Raw genomic sequence first — 23678 nt, 5'->3', positions numbered from 1 at the left:
GGCAATTATTTGTGACAACCGCCTCTTTGAATTACGACAAGAAAGACGATCAGGCTGGAGAAATGATGGAGCATTTGCTACATTTTCAAAAGGTCCAGAGAATCACTCCACAGATCCTGAACCCATGCAAATTGATGCGGTACGCTTCAAACCCCTCACAGCTGAGGAAAGGAAGCGACGGTTTGAACAAAACTTGTGTTTATATTGCGGAGAAGCGGGCCATAAAGCAGTAGATTGTCGGAAGAAATAGAAGCCTCAAACAACAAGACTCAGGAGTACAAGCATGTAGGAAAACAAGGACGCCCAGCCACAATAGGGACCGTGCGGTTGGACATCTCAACATCCAAAATTAATCAAGGTCTCTTTCTCTCAACTCAACCTTCAGATTGTTTTATGGTACCTTTACATCTGGATATTCAAGAACTACAAGTCGATGCTTTATTAGACTCGGGTGCATCCGCTTGCTTTATAGATGAAGAGTTTGCCAAGCTTCACAATATTTCTCTTGTAAAGAAACTTAAGCCTGTCCATGTAGAAGTCATAGACGGACGACCATTGTCTTCGGGCAATGTTATCCATGAAACTAAACCATTGAAGGTACGTCTTAAAAACCATGAGAGCAATATTGTGTTTAATGTTATCAAGATCCCTTCATGTCCTATCATTTTGGGACTATCTTGGCTTGATAGATATAATCCATTGATAGATTGGAAGTTGCGGAAAGTGACATTTCCAACAAACTCCTTGAAGGTGGAATCTGTCAAGACAATGTCTAGAAACAAATCCTTGTTTATAGGTGCAAGGGCTTTCATGAAGGAAGCCAAGCAAAATACACCTCTTGTCATCTTCGCAACTCCGACTCGAGAAGATGCAACTCCAACTTTGGTTATTCGAAAGCAGTATGAAGAATTCAAAGATGTCTTTGAAAAGAAGAATGCTGATATGCTGCCAGAGCATCGACCCTATGACTATGCCATTGAATTGCAAGAAGGAGCACAACCACCTTTTGGACCAATCTACAATTTATCGCAGACGGAGTTGACTGAGTTGCGGAAGTACATTGACGAGAATCTAGCCAAGAACTTCATCTGTCATTCGAAGTCGCCAACTGGGGCACCAATCTTATTTGTGAAGAAGAAGGATGGCTCACTACAGATGTGCGTGGACTATCGAGGTCTCAACAAGGTGACAAAAAAGAATCGCTACCCACTGCTTTTGATCTCTGGTCTTCTAGAACAACTTGGGCGTGCAAGGATCTTTACAAAGATTGACCTAAGGGGAGCTTACAACCTTGTGCGAATTAAGGAACGAGATGAATGGAAGACAACTTTTCGAACAAGGTATGGCCATTTTGAATACAATATCATGCCATTTAGTCTTATTAATGCTCCAGTGGTCTTTCAACACATGATGAATGACATCTTTCGAGAGCATCTAGACGATTTTGTTGTCATCTATCTAGATGATATTTTGATATTTTCTAAGAACGAGGAAGAACATGAGAAGCACGTTCGTCTGGTACTCAAAAAACTACGGGAGCGAGGGCTCTATGCCAAATTGGAGAAGTGCTTATTTCACCCAACTGAGATGGAGTTTTTGGGATTCATCGTGACTACGGAAGGCTTGAAGATGGATCCAAAGAAGGTGGAAGCAATCATGTCTTGGGAAGTTCCGAAGACGGTTAGGGACGTACAATGTTTTCTTGGATTTGCTAACTACTATCGAATCTTCATCAAGAATTATTCTCAAGTTGCTGCCCCCCTCACTCGGTTAACGTGTAAGGACAAGCTCGAATGGGGACCTATCGCAGAAAAATCATTTCAAGATTTGAAGATGGTATTTACTACAGCTCCAATCTTGGTACATCCGGACTTTACAAAGGCCTTTTTATTTGGAGACAGATGCTTCGGATTTTGCTTTGGGAGCTGTACTTTCACAGATGGGCGTAGATGAGAAGCTCCATCCAGTTGCATTCTATTCTCAAAAATTCTCTGCTGCTGAGATCAACTATGAGATCCACGATAAGGAACTCCTTGCTATAGTAGATTCTTTCCAAGAGTGGCGCCACTTTCTCGAAGGAACTGCACATCTAGTGACCGTATATAAGGATCACAAGAATTTGGAGTATTTTATGTCGACTCGGGTTTTGAATCGGCGTCAAGCTCGGTGGAGTATGTCACTATCCAGGTTCAACTTTGTTATTACTTATCGACCTGGGAAGCAACAAGGGTTGTCCGATGCATTATCAAGAAGATCATATCTCGCGCCAAAGGCTGGAGATGCAGCATTTGATCAACAGTGCACGACATTGTTGAAGCTAGAGAAATCTTGGCTCAACGCAGCTATTCTACCAATTGATGCTGACTTCCTCGACCAGGTACGGGCCGCAACCATTAAAGATTCTCTAGCCCTTGATATCAAGCAACATGCTAGTGATGATAAATACAAGATGGAAGGAGATCTAGTATATTTCAAAGAGCGGTTGTATATCCCAAAAGGGCCAACACGACTCCGAGTTCTTCAATCTCGTCATGACTTTTCAGCTGCGGGACATTTTGGATTCAATAAGACCTTGGAACTTATTTCTCGTGATTTTTGGTGGCCTCAAATGTGGAAGGATGTGAAAGATTTTGTCGTATCTTGTGACATTTGTTCAAGATCTAAAAACCCTCGACATCGGCCTTATGGACTTCTACAGCCATTGCCTATTCCGCGCCGACCATGGTCTTCGGTTTCCATGGACTTTATTACAGATCTACCACCATCAAATTCATTTGATAGCATTTTTGTTATCGTAGACCTGCTTACAAAGATGGCGCATTTTGTCCCTTGCAAGAAGACATCATCAAGCGAAGACACAGCAAGACTCTTTCTTGATAATGTGTATCGATATCATGGTCTACCAGATGATATCGTATCGGATCGAGGAACCCAGTTTGTGTCAAAGTTTTGGAAATCTCTTTTTGAAATATTGAAGGTGGATATCAAGCTTTCTTCGGCATTTCATCCTCAAACGGACGGCCAAACAGAACGGACGAATCAAGTTTTAGAGCAATATTTACGTTGCACCATCAACTATCAACAAGATGATTGGGTCGCATATCTACCGCTAGCCGAGTTCGTATATAACAACATCCTTCATGCGTCAACTCAACAAACGCCATTCTTTTCCAATTATGGATACCATCCGAAGCTTGACTTATGGAGTTCGTCAACGATTAACAATCCGGCAGCTGAAGGATTGGTGAAGGAGCTTTCGCAGCTTCAAACTACATTGAAGCTTCAATTACAAACTGCCCAAGAATCTTACAAGGCGTCCGCGGACAAATTTCGGAATCAGGCACCTAAATTCACGATTGGAGACAAAGTTTGGCTGCTTCGACAAAATATTAAGACCAAGCGGCCATGTGACAAATTGGACTATCGGAGATTGGGACCATTTGTTATCCAGAAGCAGATCAATCCTATAGCGTATCGTCTGGAGTTATCAGCTACTATGAAGGTACATCCTGTCTTTCATGTTTCTTTGTTGGAGCCTTATCGAGAATCGTCTTTTCCTGGAAGAGTATAATGTCCACCACCTAGCATAGAAATAGAGAACCACGAAGAATACGAGGTAGAAAAGGTCCTGGATTCACCGCAAAGACGGGATAAATTAGAATACTTTGTGCATTGGAGCGGTTACGATATTAATGAACGAACATGGGAGCCGGCCGAAAATCTCGTGAATGCGTCGCAAAAGGTACAGGAGTTTCATCGACGATATCCTGAGAAATCCAAGCCGATTCGACGATAGCTTCTTACTGAAGCTTGCTCATCTAGAAAACAGAAAAGAGGAGAGAGCACCACCAAAATCCATAGTTGATGTAGTCATTCTCTCCAAGATAGCGTAGAACTTTGTTAGTAGCCCAAGTTTGTTCTTATTGTTTTAGCCTTTGAATATGGATAGCCAAGATACTACACTTGTCATGTCATCTCAAGCAACTAGCTCACGAAGACGACCGCGAGATGAAGAATCGCTTGCACCACGACGACGTCGAAGGATTCCGAGCAACAGATCGCTAGTGATTGTATTTGAGGTCGAGCCTGCCTACAATGGTCAGCCAGAAGGAGTGTTTGCAGGACAATTTCACAATGAAGACACGGAGGTTCATGCTTGGTCAGAAGTTGAAGGCGTGGGCCACTACCGTTGGCTTCAAGGACCATTGAATCACTTGCCTCGTGAACAACAATTGGAGTTCATAGCAGAGGTTATACGACAGATCTTCATTTTCTTGCGTTGGTATTGACTGACGATAACATTGCTTCGCGGAGACCTCGAAGCTAAAGGAGGAGGTGATGTTAGGAACATAGTCCTTAGACCTTTCTAGAGACAAGTTTCTAGAACCTTCTAGAAAGAAGTTTGTAGAAACTTCCAGAAGATTCCTTGAATATTCTCTTAGAATATTCTTTAAAGATTCCCTAAAGATTCTTTAAATATTCCTTTAGAAGGCTCTAGAAGATTCTTAAAATATTCTAGTAGATTCTAGGAAGTTACTTGAGAAGCTTCCTAGCTCTTGGGTAGTTGCTCGAGAAGCTTCATAGTTCTTGGGAAGCTTCTTGATGCGCTTCCTTAGAACCATAGGCCAATAGTATATATAGGACTCGAGGCTGAAGAGTTTTTCAGTCTCGACAACACATCTCTTGAAGCTCTAGCTCAATTCTCTTGGCTTTGCTCTTGTACTCATCTGATAATCTAGTTCTTGTCATTTCTTCTTGAACTTCTTGTTTAGATTTCTTGTTTGTATTTTTGGTCCGTGACAGTTAGATAGTATATAGAGAGAAGAATGAAGCCTTCTTCACTCTTGTCAACTCCTTTCTTACTTCTAGTCTAGTTTCAAGAGTATCAAGTTTCTTAGCTTTTTGCAATAAGCCATTCTACTTTCTTTTTATATGTTGTCATATTATAACACGACCATATGGTAAAAGATAATAATATGGATCTTATTATAGAAGAGCCAAGTTAAAAGAAAAAGTAAAAAAATATAGATAAAAGATATGAGGGTAGTAAAACTTTTAGTAGTAATGCTGCCCTTTTAGAAAAAATAGCTTCTATTTACTTTGTAGGACCAAAAATAAGGCAAAACAAAGTAGATTGGAAAAATAAATCATATAGGCATCTTAAGAAGGGAATTAAGAATAAATTCTAGCAAAATTTACTTAAAAAAACTAGATAATGATACCTAGAGAGGGCTAGTTATGAACTAGGGTCGAAATCAGACCCTGAAGTGCAAAACCGAGTCTTGATGACAATTCTAGGGTTTTTTTGCAAATTAAAGAAAGGAATTTGATAGCAGATTGAATAAGGTTTCTATAAGCATTAGATTTGGTCAATTTGGAGTTGTTATGACTTTGTAAGAACTTTACAAAGTCAATATTGTTTTTAGATGACTTGGATTTTGTGAAATAAAATAGGTTTGATGTTTCTAGTGATTTCAAGAGTTTTATAATAGATCTACAGTTGAAATTTTTTGGTTAATGGTCATAGTTGTGTTTAATATGTATTGTAAATCTTAGCTTGATCTAACGATTGAATTGAGGGTTATTGAGGTTTAAGTGAGTCAAGGTCTCAAAAAATAGAATTTTAGGTCTAGTGAGGGTTTTTAAGATTTCTTGCAATCTACTAGTTGGATTGGAGTGAAATTTATATAAAAGGATATTAGACTTATTTTTCTATATTTATAAAAATTTTGAGATCAATTGAATGGTGAAAAGAAGAGATATTAGCTCTAAGAGATTGGCATCAAGGTTGGAGAAGGAGGCCGGCCAATACACGAGTACATTTTTGAGGTTATCGTCTATTTGGTAAGTCCGACCCTTTTCAAAAAATTTGTGCTTGTTTTCAACTTATTTTTTAAAAAGTGAGCAAACTTTGAGTTAAGATCAACGATTCATTTATTAGTTATTGAGGTTTAAATGTTTTGTAGAAATTACCAAGGTTTGGTTAGGATTTGATTTAGAATTAGGATTTGGTTAGGGTTTGATTTAGGATTAGGTTTTGGTTAGGATTTGGTTTAGAAATTAGGATTAAGGTTAGGATTTGGTTAGGATTTGGTTAGGATTTGATTTAGGATTAGAATTTGGTTAAGATTTGATTAGGGTTTGATTTAAGATTAGGATTTGATTTAGGATTTAAGATTTGGTTAGGATTTGATTTAGGATTAGGATTTGATTTAGGATTTAGGATTTGATTTAGGATTTAAGGTTTGATTTAGGATTTAAGATTTGGTTAGAGTTTGATCAAGATTTGATTTAGAATTTAGGATTTTATTTGAGTTTGTTTAGGATTTAAGATTTAGTTAGTTTTTGGCCTAAAGTTTGAATGAATTTGAATAAGATTTCAAGTAGGATTAAATTAAGATTGAATTGAGATGTATTTGAAATATGTTTGTAATCATTCTAATATTTCTTTAAGATTTCTTATTATTTCTTTAGAATTCCTTTGAGGTTTCTCTGAATTTGATTAAAGCTTGTTTAGCTTTGTTATTGTTCTATTAGAATTAGGATTTTGTTGTTGCAATTTCTATTCTACCTTCCACATCCAAGTGTCCAAAGCATTCTCAAGCAAGACTTCACGTATTACAACAATATACTTCTTTATTTCTATTCTATTACTCTTTCTTTGACATGAAATTCATTAGTTTATGCATCATCTTTTAATTCATGTCCTTGACAATACAACAATAAAGATGCAACTAAAAGAGGTTTAAAAATATTTAAAAATAAATGTCCACATTTTTAGAAAAAACTAACTTTTATTCAGAGTTGGTAATAAGATATGATTATTATCTTATAATATTGAGACTAATTGATCTTGGATGAACTTAGAATATTAAAGACCTAACTTATTTATTATTTAAAATTATATTAATTTATTTTCATATCAATTTTAATTATTTTAATTGATGAAGATAAATCTTATATTCCATACATCTCTTATTGAATCTTATATTACAATTAATATACCATGAAGAAAGTAATTATTACTACCTACTTTCAAAATTAGTAGCAACTAAGAATTTGAAATAAAACAAGTCTTGCATTTAAAGATGTTCTAAAATAAATATAAATATCTTATATATTGGTATAGATATGATATTAACAAATGCACATAAGAACCATCTCTAAAACTTGGAAATCTATAGAGCTTATTGTTTTTCTATTAATGACATCTATTAAAACTAAAAACCAAATATTGAAAAAAAAAAATTGATATAAATAAAAAAAAATAAGTTTAAAGATCAATTTATAGAATTTCTTTGTAATTTAATAAACCATAAGAGGGCAAATTTATTTCAAAGATTATAATTTATACAATTGCTAGATAAATAAGTTAAGTTATTTTGACTTAAATGATGTTAAAATTATAATGAAGATCTTCAAGATAGATGTATTTTTTTTCAAATAGATAGAAAAATACAGCATGTTTGGTATTACAAACTTGGGAGAGGCTCTTCATGCCTAGTCATACTACTAGAAGTAGATACCATGTATAATGAAATACAAAATGTGTTATTTGATAGTAGTTATGAAGGCCTCAACAATCACCATATAATAAGATTGTCTTCTTAAATCAGTATGTGATGTTATTGATGGTTATAAGATTCTATCAACTATTTTTTTGTGGAATATAAATTAGAATTTATTTTTACTATCATTTGACTAATATTAGACTTCATTTATTCATGAAGCAAATTGATTATTTTTTATGGGATTTATTACCAATAACAAGGATTAATATAATAGATGTTCATATTACTTTAGTAAAAATAAATAAATATATGAAATATATATATATATATATATATATATATATATATATATATATATATATATATATATATATATATATATTGAAGATATTATTTTTTCTTAAAAAGCTTCAAAGAAATTTCTTAAACAAAGATTAGATACACATATTTTTATAGATATACAATGTGGTTATTAAAACTTGTCTTATAAGTTTCATACTTTTAAGAAGTTGTATTAGGAGCAATCTACAACTTGATGTTTGAACCATAAGTCTTAGAGTCTTTATAAATCTTTTACTAGATATTCTTTGTAGCTAATATAATAGAAACAAGATTGAGGCCATTTTCAATCTTATCAATACTATTTTTGTATTTTTGTCTTTGTTCAAAATGTACTAGTCTCTTTGTATTTGGCAATGATCATTCTAATTCTTTGCTATCTTATAAATTTATTATCTTTCATTATCTCTTTGTTTAGTGATACATAAATATATTATCATCAAGGACAAGAACTCGATGAAAAAGCAATTAAGACAAGTGAGCCTTCACTCAAAGAAAGGTAACAAAATATAAATATACAAGTATGTATATTGAAAGAGAAACTAAAATGGCTATTGCCAAAAGACAAGAAAACTAGAGACCCTTGAAACTAGACTAGAAGCAAGAAAGGAGTTGACAAGAGTGAAGAAGCCTTCACTCTTGTCTCTATATATACTATCTAACTAGGGGCTATGTGGCGATGTTCTATAGGACCTCCAATATGTGTTGACTTTGTAGGATACATGCCTTGACTTACAAGGCAAGTTTTTCTACGTGTCGGCCACATAGTTAGCTTGGTCTTCAAGCTAACAACATGTATAGCACATGGCCAACTTGTTGACCACGTTTCTAATCCAAAAAATCAATTAAAGACACCTATGAAGTCAAAGCAGCATCTATTAAGCTTCTAGGAAGCTTCCATATCAAATACTATAGAATTAACTTACTTTTACCAACTTTTACTTACTTCTACCTATTTGTATATGTAATTATGAGTATGTTCGTGAAAATTATGTTTTAGGTTTTGTCTAGATTCATATCTTCAATATTCATAATTTAATTTATATTATTTCAAAAAATCAATTACTATTATAAATTATAAATTAATCACTATAAATAAAATATTTAAATGATAATTAAATATTTATATGTATATATCTTAAAATATTAATAAATTTTATATTTATAATATTTATTATTATTATTATTATTATTATTAGATAAATTTTAAAATATACATATTAAATTAATAAGATATATGTATTTTTATTTTTTATTATGAAACTTTATAATAATTATAATTCTTATAAAAATTTATAATAATTGATTTATTATTATTATTATTATTATTACTATTACTATTTTTATCATTTTTATTAAACAAATATTTATATTTCTCAATTACATTGATTCTATTGTAAATCATTATTATATTGTATGTTATTATACATCCAAAAGTTTCTTTACATGTTTCTCACAAACCAATTTCAAGGGCACCCAACATTGGTATCCAATTATAATTTTACATTTCCAATATAATGATACTCTTAAAATCAGCTAAAAAAAAATTAACTTCATTGCTGAATTTATATTTTAGTTTGCATATTAGTAAAGTCGAACATTAGAATGAAATTAGATAAATAGATTTCAATCAATGTTCTTGACATCTGTTATGTAAAAGTTAATCCAACTTATAAAATGCTATTGTTCATGACTATTACATTGACCCAAGTAGGCTAAGTAAATGTTCTATCAATAGTTGCATTTGTAAAGTATGTAAATCAATTGAAAACATACATATTGTTAGTTACCTGTAAGATAGAAAGATACAAATGTTCATATTGTACCACAAGTTGAATATGGATTATCAATACAATATGATATCTGTTGTTTTGTTTCTATAATTAACATCATTTTTTTATGATATGTATATGTTAAGTTTATGATGTTATTATAAGGCATTAATACAACTTGTTAGTTATTTCTCTTTACGATATTTTCATTGTCTCAATTGGGCAAGTCAAAGGCCAATTAATTGTTTTTTAAATATCACCTTTGATTATATAAATTGTTTCAACAAAACTACAAGCATTTTTATTTCACACTTATTCATTGAGTTAGAAAGAATCCTCACAACTCTGTTGAAATTTACAAACATTTCAAATCAAATTTATTCTTAATAATTTCTACAATTTAAAATCCCATTTTACATTTTATATCAAGTAGGTCATGTAATATTTTTCTCTACAATACATCTCTTACTTTTAATGGTTTGCAATAGCTTGAACTTATCATATTACATACTCCATATACCTTTTTAAGAGTGTAATTCAATCAATCATACCCAAAAAGGTCTACATTGTAGCAAGCCAAGTTTTATCCCATGAAAGAAATATTTAATCTTTAACAAATAAATAGATACAAAAACCCTAAACCCTAAACCTGGTTATAACAGTGTCAGGGGGCGACAGATGGATGAGAAAAGTGAACGAATGATAAAGTAGCGACATGGACGGAGGATGAAAAGTTGAGGAATTTCCCGAACTGCGAACGCCACGTGTGCACTAAAATATCAACGATGGGCTGCCACTTGGTCGAAGTTGGAAGTGGCGGCCTCCACTTGGCAGCCACTGGGTCGAAGTTCGAAGCATGTGAGGTCAAGACCCATCGCCGCGAAAAATCGCCGTCGTCGTCCTCGTCGTCGTTTCTAGGCTCGATATGCATTCGGTCCATTGCATACAGCTTTTTGTTTGTTTGTTTGTTTGTGTCGAAGACCCACAATCGACTGCTTTTGGAGATACGAAACTGGAGTTCGGAGCGGCGAATTTGGGCTCAAAAAGCTTGCATCAGCAATAGTTTGTCTCATTAGCAGGTGAGACACGAAACCGAAGGTGAAAGGGGGTTAATAGGATCGTGGTCGGCGATCTTTTTTGGCTTATTTTGTTGCTGTTAGGGCTTGAAAGGTTTACAGAGGGGCGAGGTTTCTGTGTCTGGATTCGGTGTCGAGGTTTTGTAATGAAGCTTTTCGTCGTCATTGATGTGATGGGGTATCTTGCGGGGCAGAATAGGCGTGTGGGAATTGAAGAGGGAAGGAGGTCGAGGTATTGGTGAAGAATGGCGGTAGGGATTGAGGCAGAGGAGATGCTCCGCGGCACGACCGTGCAGCAGATCGTGGAGCATAATAATCGTCTGGTGGAAATACCTTACACGGCTACAGTTAATGACGCGCTCAATACTCTGCTTGCGAAGAATATCTTGGCGGTGCCCGTTGCGGCCCCGCCAGGGCAGTGGATTGGAGCAGGGGGCAGTATGATTCTGGAGTCTGATAAGGCCACTGGAGTTGTGCGGAAGCAGTACATTGGGATGGTAAGTGTGCTGGATATTCTGATTCATATCGCGGAGGCAGAGAGTGAAGCAGACGTTGATTCCCGATTGAGATCCGTCGTGAGTTCCATCATCGGCCACTCCATGGAAGGGCTCAGCCTGTGGAGTATCAGCCCTCAGACGTCGTAAGATTCTACACGCCTGGAATCGTTGCATACATTCTAAAAATGTTTGAAACGGATAGGGTTGTTCACTATTCCTGTCTTGATCTTGCACTGTAACGGCATCGTTTGGACAGCAGGAGATATTTATGCGCGTACCTTCAATGCTCGCCGGTCCCATGACTGCCTCGCATCTGAACGTGCATCTCCCCCTTGTTAAACCCTACTTGAATTGCAGAGTGTTTGATGCCATGGAGCCAATGAGCAAAGGTATACACCGAGCCTTGATCCCCGTCGAAAGCAAACTGGAGCACTCCGTAGGAGTGGAGCTTCAGGAGGCCTCACCAGGCTATCATCTTTTCACCCAAACGGATATGGTGGAGTTCCTGTGTACGCATTCCAAGGAGCTGGGTTTTACGGCAACCACAAGTGTGATGGAATTGGGCGCTGTGCAGTCCACAGTGTATGCGGCACCCAGCCACATGAAGGTGATGGATGTTGTCAAATGCATGCGGAATACCTCGCTGCACGCCGTGGCGATTGTGGAGCCAATGGGAGACTACGATACCGAACTGGCTCTCGTCATGGTCAGTGTCTTCTCTCAACCTCCTGAATTTCGTAATGGGAATCTAGGGTTCACCCCTGCTTCACGACCATCGCATGAAAAGACTTTTATTTCCTTTTACGCTGATTCAATCTCTTGGTTTTTCGAGCTCTTTACTTAAGACCTCTGGTTATTTTTTCTGCTACCTCAATCGGAATGAAACCGCTTCTTTCTTGCTGCACAGCCTCTCTTTCTTCCACCGCCACAGGGAAGTTACCCAGTTCAGAAAATAAATTCATTGATCACGCTACTTTTTGCTTTTTCTGCCAATTGGAGGGAAACGTTTCCATGGCTTGTTTGGTCTACTAATAGTTACGAAGCTTGTTTGGTGACAGGGCAATGGCAGGAAACTTGTGGGAACATTCTCTGCGACCGATTTGCTGGGATACAACTCTGAGATGCTGCGGACATGGTCATCTCTGCCAATCCTGAGTTTCTACAGCAAAGCGATCGTGGCGCAGAGGTTCGGGATGGGAGCCGCCGTCAACGCCACCCAAAGTGAATGCAGTGAATTCCAGCCCACTCCCGTGACATGCCACGCTGCGACCCCGCTCGCCGACGTCATGTCGCAGGCCCTCGCCAACCATGTGCACCGAGTGTGGGTGGTCGACAACCAAGGCCTCCTCCGCGGCGTCATCTCCTTCTCCGACATGATCCGGGCGGTGTATGATCGCTTCACAAAACCATGACTCCCGACCCCGGTCAAGTAGACACTAATCACCTTCGACACTGAGAAACTGTACATAGAGACCCGTTGCAGAGTTTCTAGTTTACTGACTCCGAACACCATTCACATAAACCTCTCTCAGAGTTCGATCTGATCAGTTGCAGCTGCATCGAACCCATGGATCCATGGGTGCAGACCCACTTGTTCCAGATCTGTCTCAAACTTTTTTCTTCGTTCTCGTAGTGGACTGTGTGGACCTCAAGCACCATCGATGTTTCTTTTTGTGCTACAATCGATGTTATTGTGCAACTCTGGCCTGCTGCTTTCTGCTTTTGAGCTCGGTCCTGCGGGTTGTGGGCACCCATCGGAGAATTATCGAGTGTTGCCTTTAAGAATGTGAGCTATTGTTTTTGTACATGTGTGTGAGAGTGAGGAGTGGGCGGAGATTACGAGGTTGTTGGCTTTGAATGGTGTGGTTGTTGATGTTGACGAATGGACACGTTCGTTGGCATCCCTAATTTATTCACTCCCAAATTTGAAAATAAATTTTTATATGAGCGGTTGTGTTGATTTATTTTATTTTATTTTTAAATATTTTTAAATATTTGAAGTTCAATATGAGCGGGGATAGAGAGAATGCAAGAGTAGGAAAAAAATCCTGAAATTTTTCTTTTAGGGTAAATAAATTAAAATTTGACATTAACCTACACATGGATTAGCATTATAATATTTAGTAGTATTCCATCAGTATTGTTATATTTAAAAGAAAAATAATGTATATTAGTTTTTAAAGCATTGGGCTATATAGTTGTATTAAATTTTAATATGAATAGAACATTGTATAATTAACAAAATGTTTAATTGAAAACTAAAACAATTGTTCCACAGTAATCTGTTTAGTTGCAAAATTAAATATACTTATTTGTCTGGATAAGTTTTTTAAAGCTCTAATTTTTATTTCAAAGTTTTGTCAAGTTATAGCAAGTTATAATATTTGATAATATGGAATAATCTTTCACTACTGTTAGAAATGGCGGCAGAATGCAGCAGAGTTTTCATGGGGGGGAGGGGAATTAATTTTTTTTTATACTGGATTGGACATTTCCTACTGCATAGAAAGATACATGGTTCCATGTGGATTCACAATTTGAGATCTTTGCTTGGAATTGGAGCTTTCAAAGTAGAATTCTAAGTACAACTAAAGAAGATCCAAAGAGTGGAAAATAATTTTCTCATGGAAGCTGATACAAAGCAAATGTGAGAATTGATCTCTCTTCAAAAAGCAGCTTATCACAAGAGGCAGGTTAAAAAAAAAAAAAAAAAAAAAAAAACTTAAAAACTTTGATGTATCTCTATATGGACACACTCTTTGGTAATTTGAACAAGCACTCGAACTAAAGATGTTTGAAGAAAAAGCACTTGAATTGTGATGAAAATTATGAACAAGTTGACAACAATAAAAGACTCTGATGCAATGGCCATGTCCATCTTCAACTGAAGGATTACAAGAAGCCTAGTTTCCACCGGTAGAAAAAGTTAATTTCCAAGCAATGGAGTTCTAAATGCTTGTGGAGCAGGTAGATATTAATTATTCTAGATTTTTTAATTTAATTTAATTTAATTTTAAATACAGTATCACAATAACAATATTGAAACAAAAAAGATGTTCAGTGTCTTTTGCAAAGTGAAACATATATAATACAACTAAATTCCATGGGATGTAACTCTTGGTATCAAGCTTGGGTGTTGAGTTTCTCTCCACTTTTTTAGCTTTAATTATTGAGGTACTATTATGAAACAAAAATTGGCTAACAATATTGGATAATGCATGAAAGGATGCAATGCCCTTTGGATGGATTCCTGCATAGACAAACACCAATTTCTATAATATATGTAATATTGTTGAAAGCAACTCTCTTCTTGTATTAAAATTTTAAACCATACTAAGTTGTCCAATCATTGTAAATAATATATGAAATCTTGTAAGTTATAATAATTTGAATTAAAGTTAATCTATATGGACCTCTAAAATGCTAATGTAAGAACTGAAATTATCTATTTATTTATTTCAAAATCCTAGACCGATTTTTACTAGCACCAAAATTTAATGCAGTTATGAGTATATACCATTGTCTATAAAAAGTTACAACAATGTTATGAATTGTCTATATTTATTTTCTAAGTTCAGAAACGTACAAAATATCCAATTTTATTCTAATTATACGTGTGTGTTCTCTACAAATACTATATATGATGTCATGTTTAAGTAATAATTTATCATTCAATCACAAACATATTGAGAATCAAAAGTATATTATAAAAACAATCTACCATTGAATGATATATTTTAACCACTTAACAATATTAATAACAATAATAAGATTCTTCTGCGCATGCTTTCTCAAAATCGATAAAACCTCCAGTGCTCATCACAAGATGGATTCTTTAAGGACAAGATACTGTCGGCATTACGATGCTTTCCGCTACAGAGGCTCATCCACAGAAAAAACGGTCACTGGCGGTAAATGTTATCTACCGTAAACGCCGCCATCGGCCCCGTACCCACACATTTCCCATTCCATCGCGGACAAAGTCGCCTAGTCTGTCGTTTTCTATTGCTCATATGGTTCTGCAGAAAGCAGACGCAGTTTACTCATCGTTTTCGTCGAATCCAGATCACCGCACTGCGGGTGATGGTGTATTTGCGGTAATGTGCTTACAGCCTAGCTTCGTGTATTTTTCCGACCAAGTGCTGTGCGATTCGTATCGCCGCGTTGATCGCACCCAGTCGAATCCATCACTTCTGACAGCGTTGTCACCCGATGGACTGACTCGGCAATCATGCCCTCTTTTCGGGGGGAAACGGAACGATGGTATCAACTGGCTGGTCTGCGACACGAGGGTTAGAATGCACTTGTCTGCAACCAAACCAGTCTGCACTCTGGTTAGCCGTGCACATTCTTCCTTGTCGTTGGGATTCTGGCATCCGATGCATTATTCAATGTCTGCAGAACAAACATTCATAGAGTGGTCTCATCTGGCATTGTCTCAGTGTTCGCACAGCAAAATGATATGAGGGATTGCTTCCCCTGAATCGGGTGGTCACTATTAACCAGCATTCCAGATTTCTCGGGATCCGTCCCTCTTGATCGCATTCGTACCGATTTTAATGGAATATTCACCGAGAGTGTCCTGTCATTTCCTCCTACAACTTATCCGCAACTCAGGGACCTAAGTGTGAATGATCGATTGCTGAAGCTCTACCCTACGTAATGGAGCCTCTCTTCATCTATATGTCGCAGATCCGTTATGTCTTGCTCCCAAGCGAAAAACAAATTTCAGATATTTAGGTGTAGTTGCGAGATAGAGTTTTTTCAGTAAGCAGATTGCAACTTACAAGCGATTGGAGTCTCGGTGGAGGGTCTCTTGTTTGATATCGTGGTCAGCATTTATGTTTTGCAAATTTGCACATGTACCAGAAGGTGTGAATGTCCAGTAAAGAGGAAACAAGCGGGTCGTTCAGAGCAGGCTGGGGAGCCTCATTTTGATTGAACTTGGCCATTCTTGGGTCGGGAATGCACTGCCCACACAGCCAAATTCCTCGGCGAAGTCGGGGAATTCGAGACCCACTTGATACATGTGGTACCCCTTGTAACGCGCCGGCGATGTGATGTTCCTAGCAAAGGCAGCGTTGTGGAATATTTATGGTAGTAGGTCTGGTCTTTGTTCCTCAGCTGCCGTGCTCTGCTGTAGGACCTATGTCTTCTAAAGTCAGTGACGAGGGAGTTTCTTCGGTTAATGGCTACAAACGTTCGAGCAGTATTGTAGTTCCTTCGAACAAGATCGAAGACTGCAGCACTCTTTAATTGTGTGTTTTTTTCTAGCTGGTCTCCTCAAATCTCCGTATGGCTTTCTTGAGTTGGGGCTCATCGCTGAAAAGAGAAAAATGCCCTGTGGAACGGGTACGGGGTAATGAATCAAACGGAGTCGGAAAAATAGGACCGTCGTCATCGAGAGGCTATAACGATCGAGTAATTGTCGAAGCTGCAAACCCTGGTCCGCTCCGAATCAGCAGGAATCTTCCTAGTGCTGTACCAGGCACTAGCGTGGAGGAAGTGTCGGGTGCCGTTCGCATTCCTGACGAGGTCAGATCTACGCCTCAAAATGGTTGGGTGATAGGGTTAGATTTCGGAACCACATTCTCAGGGTTTGCCTACGCCAAGGTTTCAGATCCTGAGCACATCTATGTCCATCACGACTGGCCCTGCATGAGCGGTGGGAACGAATATTGCAAGACATTGACGGGCCTTTTCTACACAAAGACGGCGACTGGGGAATTGCAGTGTACGTCTTGGGGTCACCCAGCTCGATCCGATTATATGGCGAATCGCGGGGATAGTTCCACCCGAGGATTTTACCTGTCAAAGTTCAAGCTGCTTCTGAAGAAAGATCTGGACGTTTCTTCCCTGGCGAGTGCCATACCGCCGTCACTTACAGTGAGCAAAATCATCACACAATATTTGAAGCACATCGGCGAGTATGCCTTATCCGTACTCAGGAACCATGATGGAGAGGTGAGGTTCAGCCAAGACTCAGTGCAATGGTGCGTGACAGTGCCTTCAATTTGGGACGATGCGGCGAAGCAGCAGATGAAGGTGTGCATGATGGACACGGGGCTTGTATCTTGCGATAGCGGAATAGAGTCGGTGAAAGTTGTCTTGGAACCAGAAGCAGCTTCCTTCCACTGCCACCAACTTATGCCAAAGCAATACCCCAAAGTGTGCTTAGACAGATGTGATAATATTCTGGTGGCCGACATCGGGGGTGGGACAGTCGACATCGTGGTGCAGAAGTTGAAAGGCATCGGGAGGGATTACAAAGTTGAGGAGCTCACAGAAAGCTCTGGTGGTCTTTGCGGTGGGACAATTGTTGACGATTATTTCTTGCGGTTCGTGTCCAAACGAATAGGATGCCCGGAAGAATTTCTGCGGTTGGATGCCCAAAACTGCAGGTCGCGCTTTCTCAAGGATTGGGAAGAAATCAAGCGTGGGTTCGGCCATGAGATGAGGCCGACTACGAATACAGAAATTTCACTGCACCGTAACTTGGCTGAAAAGTGGGAGGATTACGAGAGGAGACGAGGGTATCCACCGCGAAAGTCATATAGCGAAATTAAACTCACACAGCAGGATATGATGTCCATTTTCGATCCAGTGGTGGATGAGATTATCAAACTGATTGCTGCCCAGCTAGAGAAAGTGACCAACATCAAGGCGATATTCGTGGTTGGTGGATTCGCAGGCTCTCAGTATCTAATGCGACAAATCCGAGCGCGTTTTTCTCGTCCAGAGACGCATATCCTCAGTCCTCCTCACCCTGGAAGCGCCATCGTTAAAGGTGCCGTTGCCCTGGCACTCAATCCCGGGGTCGTTGTGGCTCGAATTCTTAAGAGAACTTACGGCACCAGTCTAACCAAGCGATTAGAGCCAGGTGTTGACCCTAGGCACTTACTGAAAGTCGCCATTGACGGGTCGCAGTGGTGTCGCAAGAGATTCGACATTTTCGCGAAGAAAGGGACTCGGATGGAGATCAACAACTGTGTAAAGAAGGAATACGCACCATACAAAAGCGGCCAATCACACATCAAGTTCGATCTGCACAGTTCAGGTGACGAGGAACCCAGGTACACAGATGACCCCGGCGTTGTTAGCGAGGGAGAGTTCACCGTCGACTTACCCAAGAACCCCACACACGACAACGTGCCGGTCTACGAATTTTCTTTGTACTTCGGGCGCAGCAGCATCGAACTTCGAGAAGAGGCCAAGTTCCCACACATCCACGAGGCAGAGCGACGGGTGTATCGTAGTTGGCTCGAAAAAATGAAAAAGAAACAAATCCAGGGGGAGAGCACGTACACCTTAGAACTGACTGTCTCCGACTACACCTGAGCAGCTCACCGCCTTGCAACTGTGTGCTTCGTCTACAGTCGGCCGAATCATCACCTTTGTCTGGGTTGTTTGTCCTCCTGAGCTGAGGAATCATGCGTGAGAAAACGCCTCCCAGCTATTGTTTTTGTGAGATTAGGAATGGTCCTCCATCGCCAGAGTATGCAGGAATATGAGAGTAGTGCACTGCAAGTTTGCTTGCAGAACTGTTGCTGTGTACAAGGATGTAAACTACTCTAGGCAAAGTCTGTACACTGTATATTACGGAATTAATTGAACTAACCCAGTGATACGACTTTATTGGATTTCTTTTTTTTCCTTAGGAAGTTTGTTGGCATTGAGCTTCTCTAGTCAGAAATGAAGCTTCGTATGACTGCGCTTGGTGTGATCCTGGCGTATAGGATTTTGTCCTATTGCTTTAGAAGATTGATTGTTGCAAAAGTAGGTGTTTGGCAAAGTGATGCTATAGCCAAACCCTCTTTATATTGCTTGTGGGGCCATGATCTACTTTATGGCAGTGGTCATGTGTTTTGATTTAGTGTTTGATACTGTTTTGATAGTTCTCAATGGCTAGTTTTTAAAAATTGTCAACAAAGAAGAACATTGTCCATGTAAAAAAAGATAGCCAATTCTCAACATTTTTAGTAATTGGATGTAATGTTTGTTCACATCATTCTAATTACAAAGGTGGAAATTTTAATGAGGATGGAGAAGACTGCAAGAAAAATCAAATATGTTACTTTTTATGAGAATATGAAATATATTCTATTATTGAATATTGATATGAATTAGAACTGGTTGCAAAATGTTCCAAATGATGTCTTAAGAGAACAAGGTTGTACAAACAACATATTACCATGTTACCATAGAATAAATATTGTAACAAATTGGAACCAAATGTTTGTGTTGGCAAAAGAAAATTTAAAAATTGGTTATAGATAAAGAAAGAAAGAAAAATGCTTAGAAGTTTTTGTAGATAAAACAGAAATTTAGATTTTTAATAAAAGAAAAAGAAAAACAAACAAACAAACAAACTAACTAACAAGCAAGCAAAAAACAACTACCAATTTAATTTTTATGCATCTTATTCACAATATTGCTGTTGCATCATGCTACTAAAACCATAGGCAAGGACTGTTAAAGCAAATTAAGTTTAAAGAAAATTTGAAAAATTCAAACAAATATAGATTGGAAAAGATAAATTTGAAAAAATAAATAAATAAATAAATAAATAAAGATTATCAATGAGAAACCAAATTTATTTAAAAAAGACCAAAGTTGGAGTAGCCAAAATAATATATATATATATATATATATATATATACATGTAAAAAAATGTGAAAGTTAAAATGTTAAATAAATAAAATATAGATGGAAATCCTCTAAAATAAAAGTAAAGTAGGTTAAAAAGAAGTAACAAATTAGATGGATATATAAGATTTTTTTTTACAGTTTTAATTTTTTAATAATAATATAAACAATTAGCATATTTTTTTGTTCAGATGGTTAAGAATTTACATCTAGAATTTAAAAAGTCAACCTTATTCAATCAATTTTAAAACACTTAAGTTCAACTTGCCATCTTATAGTATTTTAAGGTCACTTCAAACCAACATGAGAACCAATTTGATAGGATAATTATGCAGTTCTTATATTGATGTTTGTAGATTGATGTTCTATAGAAACATTAATTCTTATTGTTGTTGTAATCTTTGCTTTTGTTTATGTACTCTTCAGTTTTTGTTGTTTTCTTACTTTTTCTATATAATCCTTCTTTCTAAGCGTCTTTTCAGAAAACCATTGTTAATTATTATTATTATTGATTTAATTGGATATTCTGTTTTTGCTTCTTAAATTTTATATTTGTTTCTAATAGTACTTTTTTTCACTTAATAGATTATAATTTTTTATTTATTTTAGAATTTGATGTTAATTTAATCATTTGTTGGTTTACAACATCTTATTTTAAATTAAATTTTTTTTCCTACTAAGTATTACATAGTAATTTTGGATATCAAATATTTTATTATAAAATATTATGTCATTTCTAAAAACAAAATAAAATTCAATATAATAATTTAAATTTATGTTATTACTTATCAATAATTTAATAATCTGCTTAAAAGTACAAATACAAAAATATCTTAGTAAATATGAAATTCTTAAAGACTTTTTGTTTTATTTTATTGTTTATCTATCCATATATATATATATATATATATATATATATATATTAAATCTATTATTTATTCTTATCAATCAAATTCCATTGCATTGACCAATACTATTAAAATAAAATAAGAAATTATCTTTATAAAAAACAATTATGCATTACTTATTTACATTAATGATTTTGATAACTATTTCAAAATAAATTCTATTAAATTAGCATAATGATGTATAATACTCAATAGATGACTAAAATAATTCACGAATATATATTAGAATTTTTTAAGTAATAAGCAACTCTTTTAAAATTAGACTACATAGCTTGTAGAACAAAATTGGTTAAATTAAAGCCAAACTTCAAATAGGAAGCCACACAATTAAGATGCAAAAACTGTGGTAATAGCTACATCTCATTGAATTTGACATTTCCTTGAATCTCGTTAATATAGCTGCACCTCCTTAAATCTAGAAGCAACAAACTTTAACAAGATGCAATCAAAGTAAGTTATAATTACATAATTATTGCTTTGATGTATATAAAAACTTTAGATCTCAAAAACTCTAGATTTTGAATATATATATATATATATATATATATATATACACACACATATATAAAGACATATATATTTTTTATAATTTTTGTATAATATTTAGATATTTTACTAAAGAGACACAATTCTATTAAATCATATATATATATAAATGTCTCAAGTTTGAGATCAATCTATTATTGATTTGCATAATTTATATATTGGTAATAACATGGCTAGATCTCATCCCATGTGTAGATTGCAGAACAATCTTTAAAATGCCACTAGAATTCATAACTCTAATTCTATAGACTTACCAATTTAGCAAAGTCCTATCCATAGTCTCATCTTTATTTGCTAAGGATTGACCATAGATCATGGAACATGCTTCATACAAAATCATGGATTTTCCACATTTAAAAAATTATTGTTTATATCAATTTTAGCATGACAAATTTTATAAAAACTAGAGGTCTATACTTGGCACATTTTAAGAATAATTCAATGTATTTTTTTGAACATCAACTACATTGCAATATTTCTATTTGTTAAATAAATTTAGAAAAATTTTCACATCTATAATAAAATATTTATATTTATTAAGTTATATTTAATATATAATAATTTTAAAATTTATATTTTTATGAGAGATTTTTCTAATTATATCTTCATTATTAATCTTCTTAAAATCTATTCTTTTTATGCATGTAGTATATAGTGGAAACACTTATTTTCATTAACCTTGATATACTTTTTATCTTCAAAAATCTTAACGTTGTCTTTTCCTAAAAAAATACAAGACAATATTATAAACTCAATTAGGTTCTTATGATAGATGACTATAGATACTAAAATATGTTCAATAGAGATTTATCAATTACTTTCTACCTTTATGTGAGTTTGTATTACTGTTAGGGACATATTCCTTAGAACTTTCTAGAGAGAAGTTTCTAGAACCTTCTAGAAAATAAGCCTCTGGAACCTTCTAGAAGAGAAGCCTCTGGAACCTTTTAGAGAAGTTTCTAGAAGCTTCTAGAAAGGAAGTCTCTGGAACCTTCTAGAAGAGAAGTTTCTAGAAGCTTCTAGAAAGGAATCCCCTGGAACTTTCTAGAAGCTTTCTAGTTAATAGAAGTAACTCGAGAAGTTTCTAGAACCTTCTAGAAAAGAAGCCTCTGGAACCTTCTAGAAGCTTCCTAGTTAATAGAAGTAGCTCGAGAAGCTTCCTATGTAGGAATATATATAGGGATCGAGGCTAAAGAGTTCTTCAGTCTCGACAACACATCTCTTAGAGTTCTAGCTCACCTTTCTGGTGTTGTTCTTGTACTCATCTGTTTAATCTAGTTCTGCGACTTCTTCTTGAACTTCTGGTTAGATTTCAAGTCTGTATTTTGTGTCCGTGACAGTTTGTCGAGACTACACTAACTTGAGATATCAGAGCTAGTTCTTTCTTAGTAGAGTGTGGATTACCCCTCTACTTGAAGGTATACTAGCATTTTTTAGAGGTTGCGGATTACCCTCCTCTAAACTGATACTTCTTCTGTTACAATATTGGAGTCTTATTCTTCTTGGAGAGAGTGGATTACCCCTCTTCTTGAAATTCTTAAGGCATTTTATAGGTTGTGGATTACCCTCCTATAAACCAATATTGCCTCTTATAAGGTCATTTTTGTCCTTCTTTTAGAATGGCCGGAGGTCAAGACATTAGTATGACAGAAAGTTCGGAGTCTAAGTTAGATGCTATTATGAATGCCCTCGCTACGTTATCACAAAGAATTGCAGAGATTGAAGGAGTGGTGGCAAAGCTTCATAATGATGGAGTATCTGGGATAGCACAATCTAAACTACACCAGCCTCAAATTTCGACACTTGAAGAAATAACTTTACCTCAGGTTCGACAAGAACCACTAGTTCTACAACATAAGGAGCGTCGAGTTAGCCTTCCAGATAAGTTTGATGGAACACGTTCCAAGTTTCGAGGATTCGTCAATCAAATCAGGTTGATAACGGTTTTACAACCCGAACGATATCCAACGGAGGAGTCACGTGTTGGGCTTGTTGGAACCTTACTTACGGGACAAGCTCTATCATGGTTTGCTCCTTTGTTTGAGAAACGATCATCCATATTAAACAACTTCGAAACCTTTTTGGAAGCATTTGCGGAAGCATTTGGTGAACACGATAAGGTTCGATGGGCTACAACAAAGATCCGGTCGCTACGACAAGGGATGCGTTCTACATCAGTCTATGCTTCGGATTTCAGGCAATTAGTATGCGACATCAATTGGGATGAAGAAGCGTTGATGAGTCAATTCTATTGGGGTTTAAGAGATGATGTGAAGGATTTGCTGTTAACTCTTCCTGATCCACGAACGCTCAATGAAGCCATTAGTCAAGCTGTGAAGTGCGATAATCGCCTATTCCAACGTCGCCAAGACCAACGCTCAAG

The 23678-nt window shown here is 36.3% G+C and overlaps 2 protein-coding genes across 3 annotated transcripts; both read left to right on the top strand.

Annotated features, from left to right (window-relative positions):
• Positions 1 to 10567: 10567 nt before the first annotated feature.
• Positions 10568 to 13000, top strand: LOC112290147 (SNF1-related protein kinase regulatory subunit gamma-like PV42a). 2 transcript variants are annotated; one of them, XM_024536137.3, is made up of 4 exons: positions 10568 to 10701; positions 10898 to 11338; positions 11553 to 11901; positions 12254 to 13000. In XM_024536137.3, exons 2-4 carry the CDS (start codon positions 10944 to 10946, stop codon positions 12605 to 12607), a joined length of 1098 nt encoding a protein of 365 aa, XP_024391905.1. In that variant the 5' UTR covers positions 10568 to 10701; positions 10898 to 10943; the 3' UTR covers positions 12608 to 13000. The 2 variants fall into 2 exon arrangements, with proteins under 2 accessions (XP_024391905.1, XP_024391904.1); XM_024536136.3 differs by having other exon boundaries at positions 10893 to 11338.
• Positions 13001 to 16490: 3490 nt separating this feature from the next.
• On the top strand, positions 16491 to 18533 carry LOC112290175 (uncharacterized). The gene has a single exon (XM_024536196.3). It carries the CDS (start codon positions 16491 to 16493, stop codon positions 18531 to 18533), a length of 2043 nt encoding a protein of 680 aa, XP_024391964.1.
• Positions 18534 to 23678: the final 5145 nt, after the last annotated feature.

This window comes from Physcomitrium patens, chromosome 13 (assembly GCF_059467195.1).
Source record: "Physcomitrium patens ecotype Gransden chromosome 13, ASM5946719v1, whole genome shotgun sequence".
Lineage (NCBI taxonomy): Eukaryota > Viridiplantae > Streptophyta > Bryopsida > Funariales > Funariaceae > Physcomitrium > Physcomitrium patens.
This window is presented reverse-complemented; position numbering and strand designations above follow the sequence as displayed.

Coding starts and splice junctions, on each gene's coding strand:
- LOC112290147 (XM_024536137.3), top strand. CDS start 10,944: ATGGCGGTAGGGATTGAGGCAGAGGAGATGCTCCGCGGCACGACCGTG. Junction 11,339..11,552: donor AGTATCAGCCCTCAGACGTC/GTAAGATTCTAC, acceptor CTTGAATTGCAG/AGTGTTTGATGCCATGGAGC. Junction 11,902..12,253: donor CCGAACTGGCTCTCGTCATG/GTCAGTGTCTTC, acceptor GTTTGGTGACAG/GGCAATGGCAGGAAACTTGT.
- LOC112290175 (XM_024536196.3), top strand. CDS start 16,491: ATGGCTTTCTTGAGTTGGGGCTCATCGCTGAAAAGAGAAAAATGCCCT.